Source organism: Pyxicephalus adspersus, chromosome 5 (genome assembly GCF_032062135.1).
Source record: "Pyxicephalus adspersus chromosome 5, UCB_Pads_2.0, whole genome shotgun sequence".
Classification (NCBI taxonomy): Eukaryota; Metazoa; Chordata; class Amphibia; order Anura; family Pyxicephalidae; genus Pyxicephalus; species Pyxicephalus adspersus.
This window is the reverse complement of record NC_092862.1, coordinates 144733465-144749923: the sequence shown is the minus strand read 5'-3', so window position 1 is coordinate 144749923 and position 16459 is coordinate 144733465. Positions and strand designations below refer to the sequence as shown.

The window sequence follows — 16459 nt, the reverse complement described above, 5'->3', positions numbered from 1 at the left end:
AGTGCCAACACTATAACAAAAGGCTGCATAAAGATGGAGAACATGATGAATCAACCGGAAACTGACATCAGGTTCAGAGTAAAATCATTCTGATTGGTCGGTTTGGATCCCTGTACTTTGGACAAGGCCTGATACTGCATGAATTCCTGATTTCCTATAGGTAGAATTTATATTGTACTATAGAATAATACCAGATCTACTAAAAGCTGCCCCCCAGCCTTGCACAGTTGTACCGTCCCCTCTCCTGGAATAAAATTGAAGGCTCTGATTTCACTGCACACTAGAGCTTCTCACAATGTGCATTAGAAGCTGCAGCATCATCTAGCCCCTCCCTCGCCAGCCTGACTGTCCCCGTCCTTTTATTCAATGGATTTCAGTTCTTGCAATCAGGAAGGCTCAGCGCCATATGTGGGGGTTATATAGTGCCAAGGAGCCCCATTCCTCCACAGGGCTACCTACATATCAAGACATTTGACTTTGCATACCTCCCCCCAAGACCCAGCCCATTGCTTTTATTAGGACTGAAGGTTCTGGAGACGAGTACTAAGGCAGGAAGCTGTAATGTGTTCAGAAAGCTGTGAGCAGCACCCTTTTGGCCCCTTCCACCAGCCATGATGTGCTTGCATTGCACAAAGAAGCACAGAGAGTAAAACGTGGTAAAATAGATTGTAAGCTCTTCTGGGCAGGGTCCTCTCCTCCTCCTTGTCTGTGATTTTCAAATATTTGGTTACTCTATAAGGATGCTTCCCTACCTTTTTCCTCATTCCTGCTGTGCCGTTATACCAATTTATGAGAGAAGAGTCTACAGGTGATCACCAGACGCAGCACATGGATATCTCCTCTTCCTGAAGAAGCTGACAGTTTCCGCGAAACGCGTAGAAGCTCTGGATTACCTCGTTTAGAGAGTATTCCATAAGGAGATCTAGATTTACTAGTTTCCTGTTTTTTTTTCATATTGCTTGTTTACTTTTAACAAGTGTTTTTGAAATTTTTGTAATTGATTTTATATTTATGCAAATTGAGAATTGTTTGATTCTGACCTGTAAAGTCCTGTGATTTGGTGTTATTTGCAACCCCTATTTAATGTACAGCGCTGTGTAATATGTTGGTGCTATATACTATTTAATATTAGTAGTAGATATTTTTACACCACATGGAATCAGAGGTGGAACTGTATGAACCAGCAATTTTGTTCCATGATGGCCTCGCTTACACGGTGCAAATTCACAACTGGCCAATTTGAAACAATGGCCGCGCGATAACGCAGAAGGAAGTTTTTTGTGCCTTATCGGACAAGTTCACGGCTTAGCGCCCCCCACCCCCCATATTGCACACGCTGGTCACAAGGGAACTGTGCTGCTTTTCATACGGCGCTCATTTATCAGCGCTGGGAATTTCGCTCCTCCGTTGGTCTGAAAGCGCCGTGTGGATATTGCCGTCACCTTGTGACCTGCCGCAATTATCTGTCCATGAATGAGTACCAGGTAACTCTCGATAAGTCCATGATAAAGCATGTGCCGCTTAATGATTAATCCTAGTCTGGGCTCGCCAGACACCAGGAAACGGCTCGGCACTTCACTCTTGTGGTTAAAGGCTTTCACAAGGCGGTCAATTATTAATCGGCCCCTCGACCACCGGGAAAGGAGAAATTCCAGGTTACAGGGACCTGCAGGGAGTTTATGGAAAAGTCTTTAAACTGCTTTAGGGTCCATTCGCACCTACGGGTTGGTGCCGGTCACCGGAATGGTTTATACCTGTGCTTTCGGGTCATTTAAAAAGAGCGGCATGCAGTTTTGGAGCATGTAATGCAAATTCACACTGGTCATGTGCTTGTGGTGGATTTACTACTTCCTCATTCTATGAACAGGGGACACTACGTGTAACCTCTCCTTGCAGCAAATAAACGGGGGTTGCAGTGAGCAGTACGAATATTACTCGCCGTCACATGTGCTGCCATATTAGGGCTCAGGCCCCTGGGCAAGTGGCCAGCTCGGGGGGCCACACAATGAAGAGGCAATTGTGAACTTCCCCTTACTATTGGAGAAGCAACATTCAAAACCAAAAACTTTTTACCCAATTTTGGATAAAATGCCCTTTGGATAGAACTTTTGTCGGGTCGTTTAGTGCAACTGGGGCTCCATTGGATTTCATCTTCAGACATGTTGGGGGATGCAGGGAGTTTATAAGAGGTTTAAGCCATCCTCTATGATTTGGAATATTACTCTCACTTCCTCTTTGGTAAAACATTGCCAGGAAGCCAGAAAGTGGGGGCAACTTTTTCTAATGAAGCGCTAAGTGGCGTTTTGGTTGGACAAACACTAGAAAGATAAAACAAATGATGATGCACTTTTGCTGATCTGCATTCTCCTTGAAATCTATATTCACTCCAGAGATGGTTGGAAGCAATAACTCGGGGGGGGGGTGACAACAGGGCCTGTGTAGTGGAATGAACATTTGTAGTCTCCATCGGTAGCCCTTGTGGCTGATTGATGTAGAATAATTGGGAGACAGCAATAGTATACTGTTCCACCCTTAAAAGAAAGTGTGCACTGAAACTACCTAATTGATCATTATTAAAACCGAACATTAAAAGGCAAATAGTTTCCAAATAGCTATGTGTATTGTTAGCTGTGCTTTGTGCATTTATTGCAAATTCCTTCACTTATCTCTGTGCAGGAGCTTCCTGTAATAATGACCGGTCACTATTATTATACAGTATTTATATAGCGTCATCATATTACGCAACGCTGTACAGAGTCCATAGTTGTGTCACTAACTGTCCCTCAAAGGAGCTCACAATCTAATGTCCCTAATGTCATTAATGTAGTCTAGGTCAATTTAGGGGGAAGCCAATGAACCTAACTGCATGTTTTTGGGATGTGGGAGGAAACCGGAGTACCCGGAGGAAACCCATGCAGACACGGGGAGAACCTGCAAACTCCATGCAGAAGAATGAGTGACGGTCGTGTGACTCACAGTACAAATCCGGGAAATGGGGACAATTCATAAGACAGATGTCCCCCAACGGTCATTTCAACACTTGCTACGACCAACCACAGGAAATGAGCTCACCCCACCAATTATAAGTGTGGTGCAGATGGGCAACCTCACCGAGGGTACAAGAGTTCTCAAGAAGTGCCAACACTATAACAAAAGGCTGCATAAAGATGGAGAACATGATGAATCAACCGGAAACTGACATCAGGTTCAGAGTAAAATCATTCTGATTGGTCGGTTTGGATCCCTGTACTTTGGACAAGGCCTGATACTGCATGAATTCCTGATTTCCTATAGGTAGAATTTATATTGTACTATAGAATAATACCAGATCTACTAAAAGCTGCCCCCCAGCCTTGCACAGTTGTACCGTCCCCTCTCCTGGAATAAAATTGAAGGCTCTGATTTCACTGCACACTAGAGCTTCTCACAATGTGCATTAGAAGCTGCAGCATCATCTAGCCCCTCCCTCGCCAGCCTGACTGTCCCCGTCCTTTTATTCAATGGATTTCAGTTCTTGCAATCAGGAAGGCTCAGCGCCATATGTGGGGGTTATATAGTGCCAAGGACCCCCATTCCTCCACAGGGCTACCTACATATCAAGACATTTGACTTTGCATACCTCCCCCCAAGACCCAGCCCATTGCTTTTATTAGGACTGAAGGTTCTGGAGACGAGTACTAAGGCAGGAAGCTGTAATGTGTTCAGAAAGCTGTGAGCAGCACCCTTTTGGCCCCTTCCACCAGCCATGATGTGCTTGCATTGCACAAAGAAGCACAGAGAGTAAAACGTGGTAAAATAGATTGTAAGCTCTTCTGGGCAGGGTCCTCTCCTCCTCCTTGTCTGTCATTTGCAAATATTTGGTTACTCTATAAGGATGCTTCCCTACCTTTTGCCTCATTCCTGCTGTGCCGGTATACCAGTTTATGAGAGAAGAGCTTACAGGTGATCACCAGCACACGGATATCTCCTCTTCCTGAAGAAGCTGACAGTTTCCGCGAAACGCGTAGAAGCTCTGGATTACCTCGTTTAGAGAGTATTCCATAAGGAGATCTAGATTTACTAGTTTCCTGTTTTTTTTTTCATATTGCTTGTTTACTTTTAACAAGTGTTTTTGAAATTTTTGTAATTGATTTTATATTTATGCAAATTGAGAATTGTTTGATTCTGACCTGTAAAGTCCTGTGATTTGGTGTTATTTGCAACCCCTATTTAATGTACAGCGCTGTGTAATATGTTGGTGCTATATACTATTTAATATTAGTAGTAGATATTTTTACACCACATGGAATCAGAGGTGGAACTGTATGAACCAGCAATTTTGTTCCATGATGGCCTCGCTTACACGGTGCAAATTCACAACTGGCCAATTTGAAACAATGGCCGCGCGATAACGCAGAAGGAAGTTTTTTGTGCCTTATCGGACAAGTTCACGGCTTAGCGCCCCCCACCCCCCATATTGCACACGCTGGTCACAAGGGAACTGTGCTGCTTTTCATACGGCGCTCATTTATCAGCGCTGGGAATTTCGCTCCTCCGTTGGTCTGAAAGCGCCGTGTGGATATTGCCGTCACCTTGTGACCTGCCGCAATTATCTGTCCATGAATGAGTACCAGGTAACTCTCGATAAGTCCATGATAAAGCATGTGCCGCTTAATGATTAATCCTAGTCTGGGCTCGCCAGACACCAGGAAACGGCTCGGCACTTCACTCTTGTGGTTAAAGGCTTTCACAAGGCGGTCAATTATTAATCGGCCCCTCGACCACCGGGAAAGGAGAAATTCCAGGTTACAGGGACCTGCAGGGAGTTTATGGAAAAGTCTTTAAACTGCTTTAGGGTCCATTCGCACCTACGGGTTGGTGCCGGTCACCGGAATGGTTTATACCTGTGCTTTCGGGTCATTTAAAAAGAGCGGCATGCAGTTTTGGAGCATGTAATGCAAATTCACACTGGTCATGTGTTTGTGGTGGATTTACTACTTCCTCATTCTATGAACAGGGGACACTACGTGTAACCTCTCCTTGCAGCAAATAAACGGGGGTTGCAGTGAGCAGTACGAATATTACTCGCCGTCACATGTGCTGCCATATTAGGGCTCAGGCCCCTGGGCAAGTGGCCAGCTCGGGGGGCCACACAATGAAGAGGCAATTGTGAACTTCCCCTTACTATTGGAGAAGCAACATTCAAAACCAAAAACTTTTTACCCAATTTTGGATAAAATGCCCTTTGGATAGAACTTTTGTCGGGTCGTTTAGTGCAACTGGGGCTCCATTGGATTTCATCTTCAGACATGTTGGGGGATGCAGGGAGTTTATAAGAGGTTTAAGCCATCCTCTATGATTTGGAATATTACTCTCACTTCCTCTTTGGTAAAACATTGCCAGGAAGCCAGAAAGTGGGGGCAACTTTTTCTAATGAAGCGCTAAGTGGCGTTTTGGTTGGACAAACACTAGAAAGATAAAACAAATGATGATGCACTTTTGCTGATCTGCATTCTCCTTGAAATCTATATTCACTCCAGAGATGGTTGGAAGCAATAACTCGGGGGGGGGGTGACAACAGGGCCTGTGTAGTGGAATGAACATTTGTAGTCTCCATCGGTAGCCCTTGTGGCTGATTGATGTAGAATAATTGGGAGACAGCAATAGTATACTGTTCCACCCTTAAAAGAAAGTGTGCACTGAAACTACCTAATTGATCATTATTAAAACCGAACATTAAAAGGCAAATAGTTTCCAAATAGCTATGTGTATTGTTAGCTGTGCTTTGTGCATTTATTGCAAATCCCTTCACTTATCTCTGTGCAGGAGCTTCCTGTAATAATGACCGGTCACTAATGTGCTTCAACTTTGTGCAGGTGACCAGTCTGGTACCCGCCCCCTCCTGTAGTTTTCCGCGGACAGCCTGAAGTGGGTGGGGCTTCTGGGCCCCTCCCACAGCCCTGCCCTCTGCATAGACAATATACAGCAGCAGAGTGAACAGTGGCATGTGTTGCACAGAATTCATATACTTTGTGACCATTGAGGAATATTTGAAATAAAAGAATATGTACTCATGACTTTATTGTTAAAAGGGAAGGCAGGGATTGTAGTCCAAATCCCTTCTAGGCAAAACTAAAGCTGGAGTTTTACTTTAGAAAACATTTAATGTGGATGGCGATCATGACATGGTAATCCATTATTCTGGAATTACAGACCATATTATTAATGCAATGACATGTGTCCATAGAGCCCGGATCATCTGGATCCATCCAGGAGCGAGTTCAGCTGACTCGTTCCAGCAGCGGAGTTATTTCCCTAAGAATGTCAAGTCTGACATCTGTCCTCCCCCCACATACCCGGCTAGGGAGATTCAGAGACTGGCCTGCAGGAACCAACCGAACGCCAACTGGAACAGACGAGCATTCCATGCGCTGTCCCGCTGCCACTGTCCTTGTAAGTGGGCCGTTTCCTGTTGTAACCCACGGAAGCCTTTACTGCCAATTTATACCAGCTCACCATATGGCATGTTATGGGAATATCACTTAATCCAAGTTACCGGTATCGGATGTCATAGCCGACCAGACATACGTCACTTCTGAGACTTACAAATGTGTTGGTCGTGGTAGAAAAAAGAAAAAAAAATATTCATTGTAGCCACACGTAAATCTTCTGCATCTAAAGTGCATCTCTAACCCACTTTTATGATGAGGTTTGCAGGCTCCTCCCCCCTCCTTTGAGGGACAACTAGTGACATGACTATGAACTTTGTAAAGCGCCACCTAATATGTAGGCGCCATATAAAACAAAATATTATAGTAGTGTCGTATGAAGTTTACAGGACACAGCCTTGCTTTAAACTAGATCTATAGCTGAATCCTATTGCCTGCCATTGCACCAATTCAGAACCTGCAAATAATGCAACCCAATAAAATAGTGGTATTGGGTTGCAGCACCACTCCGCTCACTGCAGCCTCACTCACATGCATTAAATGGAGAACGATAGCACAGCATGGAATCTTACACCAGGGGTCTGTACCACATGACTCCAACAGTCAGAATTACATAAAACTCAACATATCAGCTTGTGTGTGATGCAATCTTTGCTGAATGCATTATTGTTGCCTGAGGGAATTGGGCCTCTTTTAGAAGTTTCATAAATTCAACCTCACCACAATAAATTAGTGTTTGCTTTGTTTTCAATTTGCTCTGCAATTTTACTTGGCTTAGTGAATATGGTGAAGATGTGTGAACTTCTATCATTCAATCATTTTTCTTTAGTTTCTACTTTTACATGATTTGGCAAAATGAATTTACCAATCGATGTGCAAATCCCCCTAAATGCTGCTATTTAACTTTGCAAAGTTAATGGTCTATATGGCTTTAGTGTGAAGATTGGCAACATCACCACTCTGTTGCTCACGATTTTCCTTGCTGGTGGCACTGGTATGGGAAGCAAAGCCCTGCCTCCACCAGTATAGCTATCAAGGGGAATCAGTCATGGGGAAAAGATCAGCTACAGAAAGAGGCAACAATGGCGACCCTCTCCATGCATTTTGCCCCCACCTTTCAGTTGCTCTTTAAGGTTTCTTGCATATGATGCTTTACAGACACTTACAGGCCAACATGACAATATTTAATACATTTCTGCATAGTTGAGCTTTGCATTTAATCTCCCAGTGGAGGCATTTACAGAAACATAAGCTTTCTTCCATTTCCACAATGCAACAGAAGCTTTCCTCCACTGTTCCGGTGCTATCAATCAGATAGCAGTCACAATTTCCTTAGGTGACCCTTTACTTTATTGCTGATCCCTTTGCAAAGAAAGGAGTTTAATGTGATGGCAGCAGCTCATTATTCCAGTTCGCCAAGGAAGGAGCACAGCGATGTGTCCTTGGAAATCCTTTGGAAATCCTGGCGCTTCTCAGCCATTTCTTTCCTTCGGGAAATCATCAAATGAACCATCAAGACTTTGTGGTGAAAAGACAGCTAATGACCCGACATAGAAGTGGCTGCAGTCAGGATGGCAAAGTGGTGCCATCATCCCCCAACACCCCTTTTCTGAGGTTGCATCATATTAAAGACATCAAATTCTTGCCAATTTTAAATCCGGTCCATTGCTCAAACTCAAAGCAGATGTGTGCTGCAAATGTGGAACATGAGGAAGACTCCAACTCTCCCCTTCCCTAAATCAGACATTGAATGTGAAGATTACAGGTCAATTTCCAAGCAGTTCTGGTCTGTCCCCTTATTGTCTGTGGGCCAACAGTGGAGGAGAATACCCAGGTGTCCCCTTTCCCAAAATTACCCAAAAACAGATTGCAGCACTGGCACCCAGCGTCAGACCCCACCGGCCTTTACTGATGATTGCACTGGTAGAGGACTCCAAATACAATTCTCTTCTCCTGAAATACTCTGCACATTAAAGCTTCTGTTAGGAGTATCAGAATTTTCTGAGAGAAGAATAGGGAAGAGGCTGTGCTAGGGAAGGGATGCTCCTGGCTTGGACACAATGTTGTAGCAAATTCAAGCAAATAAAAATATCCATAAATGAAAAATTACAACACTGCAAATATGAAATTAAAATACATTGTGTGTGCTTCAATCCAAAATGGATGAAAATGATCTAAACATGTGCACCAAAAATGGACCAAAAATGGACATCAAGGTACAAGTGAAGTGCTTCTGCAGTAAACCATTTACCACGCGCCTGTTCCCAATCTTCTCATCGACAGATGTGCATTCATATAGTTTTAAAGTGCCATGTAGCCTGACATCCTTCTTGGCCTCCAAGATGAATGAATGCATACATGGGAATTACACCAATCTGGTCTGGCCAAAGCTCTGGAAGCCAGAAGAGAACGGGATGGTGATGGCAGCACCAACAGTGGCTTAGGCCATTGGAGATAAAGGCCCATCCCTTCCAACCTTCAGTTGCCCCTCAAACGGGTTCTCTTACCACTGACTATCAGTTTGTGGTTCCCAGAGTACCGACAGTAGGAGTTGGGTGGACTCCGCCATTAAAGCAAAGTTGAAGGTTACATTGCCAGATTTATATTATTTCGAGTGAGCATTTTATATCTTCAGGGAATAGAGATCTGCATGGGCATCACCAATAGGGCAATTCCCTATAGTAGTCCATAGCAGGAAGAATTCAGAGCAATGGTCCATACACTAAGGATCTGCACACTTTGAAATGATTTTCATTGCTCAAGCAAATTCTGTTAGCAATCAAATGTTCCTTACATAACTACGCACAGGGGGCATCCAGCGCAAGGGGCACGCTAATCGTAGCAAAGCAATAAGTGAGCCTATCTGCTTCCCCATTCAATGTCCAGTCACAGGTCAGTGGAGAGAAAATCTTTTGGTGCCACTGAACTGCAGCAGATAAAGTTGGTCTTCCTCCCTGCCAGGCAAAGATATGCAATTTCAGAAAAAGTCAGCAATACAAATCCATTACCTGGTCTCATACACACATTTATGTATTAACGATTCCCATTTATGAATTTCATTTGTGTATTTAGCTGCGTGCCTAGAGCCCAGCTTTAACCATTTTGGCTAGATCCCCCCTTTAATTACCACGGAGCTGCCCTTGAAATTTGCAGTCACACTCCGAGCTCCGTCTGTACCACTTACAAGCCCGGGATTCTGGAAGCAGATCTGACAAGACACTGGTCAGCACAGAACATTTGTTTCTGAAAAGTGTATTTGGAAGCTGTACGCTTCTTCCTGTCATTACAGGACACCATAATTAAAGGCTGCGCAAGGTTCTGGGCACAAAACAAATTCCAAAGCCTTACACTAAGTACAAGGAGGAAAGAATGTAAATGATGTGTCAGGGACACTGGGATGAGAATGAAGTCGGGGACACTGGAGACCCGAGGAGCCCTTTCCCAAAGGGAAGCATCTGCACCAGGGGCCACCACATGGGCCAACCAGAGACTTGTAAGGGGTTAAAATATCTGAGGAGCAGAATGCAGCCAGGAGATTTGGAGCTAGGCCTGGATTTCACAAAGGGGTCCAAAGTTTTACAAAGAAATCAGGACATTTAAAGTAGTTTGCTACAAAACTGCACATCAAACAAAAAAATGTTTTTTTTTTTTTTTTTATCAGATTTTCCATTAAATAAATGGTTAATTCTTTGTGGTATGCAGCTCACTAATTCATGGCTCAGACGCATTACCTGCACCATTCGCTCCATGCAACCCAACAAGCTTTTAAAGTAATGAAACCCCAGCCATGAGCTTCTATTTGCTCTCTTTTTGGCCTGTTTAATAATAATACATCCAATTGAATATTTAACAGGATTTATATAGCGCCAACATATTACACAGCCTCGTACTTTAACTAGGGGTTGCAAATGACAGACCGTGACACAGGAGGAGGAGAGGACCCTACACCGAAGAGCTTACAATCTAGTATAGTATCTGTATTGTTACATTTATTTGAAAACTGGAAAAAAAAACTGCTAGAAAGCTTGCAAGCCAATAACTAGGAAAAAGAAAACCGATAAAGCCTAGCAAAGTTATCGGTTGAGACTACAGAACCCCTTCTTTCTATGTTAGAGGGAGTGAATGGGTGCAGACTTGTATTACCCTAGCACATGAAAGGTGTCACTTGCAGGATCACCATGTAATAAATACAGCCAGGCAGCCTGCACAGCAACAGGGGACTAGAATATTAAAAATGCTAAATACGTGAAAGGGTTAAATAGGGTTATACGTTATACGTAATACGTGAAAGGGTTAAATTTTCCAATCACCAGCCTGGAATTGTACTCCATTCCCTGACACAGACACATTGGGAGGATATTTGCACAGAATAGATCTATCATTTTTGGCCCCTGGCTGGGGGTCGAGTCTGGACTTGCAACGTGTAAGTTATATCTGACATTCCGGAGCCCAAGTGAAAGTTCCATGCTGAATAACGACAACTTAAATGCTGATAATATTTTCATCACCCTTGTTTTAGGTCATTATGGGTTGGCTTCCTGCAGAAAGAAGCTCAGCATTCCCACAAGTCCTAGAGGAAGGACAACCAGCAAAGGGCTACAGGCTACGGAAAGCAAGCAGAATGGCCCCTATCATTGCAGAAAGCAAGCAGAATGGCCCATATCATTGCAGAAAGCTAGCAGAATGGCCCCATCATTCCAGAAAGCTAGCAGAATGGCCCCATCATTGCAGAAAGCTAGCAGAATGGCCCCATCATTGCAGAAAGCTAGCAGAATGGCCCCATCATTGCAGAAAGCAAGCAGAATGGCCCCATCATTGCACAAAGCAAGCAGAATGGCCCCATCATTGCACAAAGCAAGCAGAATGGCCCCATCATTGCACAAAGCAAGCAGAATGGCCCCTATCATTGCAGAGTATGAATGGGTGCTAATGGTCCAATTACAACATAAGTGCTCCTTATACTACAGATCACAAGACACTGTAAAGAGACCCTGTCACCAGACCATTTAATCCAGCAAAAGTCATTAGCTATTAATAAACAGTATTTATATAACACAAACCTTATACGCAGCACTCTACAACAAATAGGGGCTGCAAATGGCAAACAGATACAGGAGGAAAGGACAGTGCCCAGAAGAGCTTACAATCTAATAACGAGTGTACACATGTAAAGGACATGAAACTGCTGATGGATACCACCATTTTGGATGCGATTGACACCTGAATCTATTTTGGAGACGTTCAGGTAAGAATATACTATTCCACCTTTGATGCATAAATGGTTATGTTGGGAGGGAAGGGAGCAAGGCCAACATAGACTGTAGGTTGACCCTGCCAGAGGTGGGGAAGGGGCTGTGTTTGGGAATCCAGGAAATCTTGCTGGAGATATCAAAAATTTCATCCAAGCGGGAGCAACGGGAAAAACGCTCTCCCCAAGCGGGAGCAACGGGAAAAACCCTCCCCAAGCTAACATTTAAATCACCTTTAAAGTCATCCAACAAGATATGTTGTCAGCCAATGGACCATGGTTCCAGTTCCCCACCCTTGCTTAGCACGTTATCCAGTTTTTACCACTTGTGAATTTGTTAGTTTGCAGCTAAAGTTCAGGTCAGAAGATGAGGATGATACATGAGAAAGGATTACACCAACTATTAATGGCTCACATATATGGAAGCTGATTTTTAGTGTTATGGACCTTTAAGTGTCCATAAAAATTCTGCATTCTACAATAAAACTCCCAATGTCACAATATTACAAAGACTGATTCATTGAAAGGTGCCAATTTGTATAATTAAAAAGCCACCCAGTGCCAATTACTTTGCCTAGGCAGAGATGTCATTAATCTGCTGCAGGCAAAGGGAAACATTTCCAAAGTCTCCCACAGTGATCAGACTAAATTTGTAGCAAGTCAAAGTGAGAGGTTGCAGCAAAAGCTGATCTGTGCCAGGCATTTGTAAAGAACAGCAGACATGGAGATTTATGGTACGATCGTGCTGAATCTCATATGGAGGATGCCAGGGCACGGGTACTGTGATGCCTGTAAAGTATGTTATGTATATATTAGGGAGAGGGAACAAGAGGAGATTAAACCTTACAGGTTGGTAGTGGTGGCACCGGTGGACCAGCTGCCAATCGTCTGCCAGTAAGCAAAAATAAAACTAAACCATAAAGTTTTCTAAAAAAGGTGATGAAATGGCCTCAGTGAATATTTAGGAGTGCTGGAACTAAACATCATTCATCTGACCCAATATAGGAATGTGCCAATCAAACATCAACATTACACTGAAGTATTTCCTGAGTTTTGGATGTTTTCCCCCCCAAATCATTCTTGTATTTCAACTTTCAAAGTTTTAATTTGCAGATCAGGTACAGGGTGAGTTTTTTGCTGCACATTTATTATTATGTAGCGACTCAGAAAAAAAAAAGTTTAATAAATTCTACAGATGTCAAAATGAACTGCAAAAACAATTGCTGAAAAAATAAAGTGCATTCTAAGCATTTCAATAACACGCCAGTCACGTGCGTACACGCTGCCCTCTCCCCGGGAGGAAAAAGTATACACTGAAGACGGAATAGTAAAAGTGAGAGAAGAATAACACAAAAGAGACTTTCCCATGAAAGTTCTATATTTTCTTTGAGAACAGGATACACCTGCAAACTTCTATTATCCTTAAACTGGGGAGGACTGGGCTTTATTAATGGGTTAATGGGACCCCCTACTGGCCAAGGGTGGCACTGCCAGAAAAATGTCCACAGATTTTTTTTTTTGGGTTATAGTAACAGGTGATAGACTAAGAACTACATCTGGAATTAAACAGATTTTTCTATTTGTTTTTTAAATCAATTCTACAGAAGACAACAAGCTGACTCACAGATATACTTTTATATAGATAACCCACCCCCGTTTTAGTATCTGGCAACAAATGTTCCTACTTTTGCAATGCTGGGATTTCATATGGACCTTCCTATCCCTGTTGGAGATTTTCCCCAACTCTGTCTGGTGAACCATTGTTGTTGTAGCAGTGAAGCCTTGTACAGACTTAAGAATTGTTGCTTTAATAATTGTAACTGATCATTTTGGCTGATGGTAGAAGAACGCCAAGCAGTCAAATTATTGGAAGGTGGAGGATAAGCAGGGGATGGCCCATTTCAGGGGTCAGTAATAGTTCTGGTTTTTGGTTGATCATTTAATGATCTAGCACCGGTAAATCATTAGATGATGTTGGGGGTAAACTTGCACCGTAAACCTTTACAATCATCTGTACAGAACTTAAGGAAGGAACAACCTCTATACCCAGCACCATATAGCGGAAAAACCCAAAAACGGGTTCTCCTCTTTATAATCCTCCCAAAAAAAAAAAAGTTGGCTGGGAATACTTTAAATACCCTCAAAGCCTTTTTTATCTCCACTCCACAATGTTACTTTGTCAGAATGAACTGCAGTTTGTTTATTCTGGACTATGGAGAATTCATCCAGAACTGTGGTGCCTCCATTGGCTTGGTAATGGCCTTTGTGGTTGGGCAGAAGTTAAAATTTTGGCCCAGCTACCTCAGTGATGGATACCCAGAGATACAAGAAACCATCACAGTGCTCCGTATGCCAAAAACCACTAACTTGTTACTTCTGGGGGGAACCTGGCCCTAAATACTGCTATTCTACCAGCCTATAGGAACATCGTCTATATAACTTGGATTTTTTTTTTGGTCTTTAGAGGAATTGACGGTTTTAAAATATTAAAAGGTTTTAAACTTTCTAAAAAACATGCAGCAAGGTAATCTCTAAAATGACAGAGTCATCAGAATTCAGACAGAGGAAGGATATAACAGCCCCAGAGCTGCACGATGCTGTCTCTGAACATCAACCTTTTCTCGACCTTCATTGTTCGGTCAACATATCAGTATTTCAACACTTGACCTTCATCAGACCTCCCCCCCCCAGATACAACTGTGAGGCTGCAGCTTCATCAGAAAAAGAGGGGCTAGTGTTCCAGAATCAGAGACCGAACAGATGACATTTATACCAAACTAACCCACTAATGAAAAAAGTTAAAAATCTCAAAAAGAGTCCCAAACAGACGGGTGAGTTTGATGCACAAAAAGCAAAAAAACTATTACAATGGTCATCAAGAAACAAACTTCACATTTCACCCTATGTACTCCCAATTTCTACCCCTCACCATCACAGAGGTAACTATTATCTAGGATAACCCAGAGGTTCCCATTGAGGTAAAAAAAAACAGTCAAAGCAAAAGAAATTCTTAAAAAGCCAAAGTTATTTGACTTTGGAAGACTGCAGAGCGTGAACATCTGGAAGGAGGGCTGTCTGTAAAAAGTTAATATACTGCACTAACAGAAAATGTGAACTGTATCATAGTGAAGAATGACCGCAATCAGAAAACCCAACAAAACTTAATCAAGACTCTAATCAGCGTTCTTTGTCGGTTTTTATAGCGTGCAATCTATTTCCTGAGACGGCACAATGGGATCTAGTAAGGCAGGTTAATAATCCATTGTAATGCAAAATATCACAACAGCTGTACATTTTGGCATCAATCAATAGCCGGCACTGGAGGGAGCAGATCTCAGCACAACCATCTCCAGCAAGTTCAGCAAAACTCCCAGGAATTGGGAAGTGAATGTTACAATGTATCACAAGCCATAATATTGCAACACAACATCACAATGCCTTGTAATGGAAAGATCTGTGCAGGGTAACAGTGCAGCATGCGAATCCCCAGACTTGTTCTACAACTGGAGGATTACATGGGGTCAGATAATAGAATAAAACACTAAATAAACACATGCTGGTTCCAAGCAACAACAAGCTGTGCACAGAGATCAGTTACAACCTGTTACAAGGGACAGCTTACAGTGTCACCCCCTGGGCAGCTCTGCCCCCCCAGAGAAGTGCCTAGGCACAGACCTGCTGCATCTGCTGTAATACTTTCTGGCCAGGGGACAGAATGACTTCCATAGACCTCAAGGACCTGACAGCACTGCCCAGCCAATAGGGGGCAGGAGAGATACAAAGGAGCAGCAACAAGGAATATTAACTCCAAACATTCTCTTTATTGATCACATTCTGAACTGCTATAGAATATTGCACTGTGCAAAACATTCAGCACTGACAGCATCACATTTCCAGCACTGATATAACCTATCATTAGTCTCCAATGCTGCCATAAAATCCACAAATTCCAACACTGATACAAAGTATCAGAAGCAATGTTACCCTGCTCAGATCACTGAAACAAACTTTTACTATTCTCCACCAGTAATGGCAATAAGTAATACTGATCAAAAGCACTGACACAAGGTAATGATCAGCCTGCAGCACTGATAATGTAACTAGTCTCCACCAGGACTAAGGTGATGGATTGGTAAAAATACAAAACTGATATAAAGTGTTATGATAGAGAATAGAAATACAAAGTATTATAATATATTATTATTATTTCTATTCTCCAGCACTGACAATCAGTTTTATTCTCCAGCAGCACCGACACCGGGCACCACTAATCTCCAAACTTCCCCCTGCACCCATACAAAGTGTCCCCGGTATCAGCACTCTGCCCGGCACCCCGGGTACCTCCAGCTCCGCTGCCATGCACTATGATCCCCCTGCAGGGTCCAGCACTTATATGGCCGGCGGTCCTCTCCAGCACAGAATGGGGTCACCTACCCGAAGTAGGCAGCGGCCGGTCCCCCGGAGAGGAGGACTAGGAGCGCCAGTGACAGCCATCCCAGCGAGAGGCGTCCATCCAGCATTTTGCTGCGGCTCTCGGGCTGACCATTTCGTTGATGTGAGTTAGTGGCGGAGTCCCGGCTCTCCTCCGCTCTTATAGAGCCCAGCTGGGCGGAGGCGGGGCTTTGTGACTGATGGGTCCGCCCTCCCACGCCCATTCCCCGCCCCCTTTACCAGACTCTGCTTAAGAGTGCGCGTGCCGCTGCGCTGCCAGGATTAACCCTTTCACCGCAACATTACAAGCCATGAGCTGCCAGTATTCATTCTTCTAATGCCTCATATTTAT

General features: G+C 43.4%; 1 protein-coding gene across 1 annotated transcript in view; it reads right to left on the bottom strand.

The window, feature by feature from the left end:
- The window catches only part of WNT9A (Wnt family member 9A), a 73192-nt gene extending 56957 nt beyond the window's left edge, over positions 1-16235 (bottom strand). The window contains exon 1 of the mRNA XM_072413019.1: positions 16111-16235. Within this exon, the coding sequence (XP_072269120.1) occupies positions 16111-16196 (86 nt within the window). The 5' untranslated portion in view covers positions 16197-16235. The remainder of the gene's footprint in view (positions 1-16110) is intronic.
- Between the last annotated feature and the right edge of the window lie 224 nt (positions 16236-16459).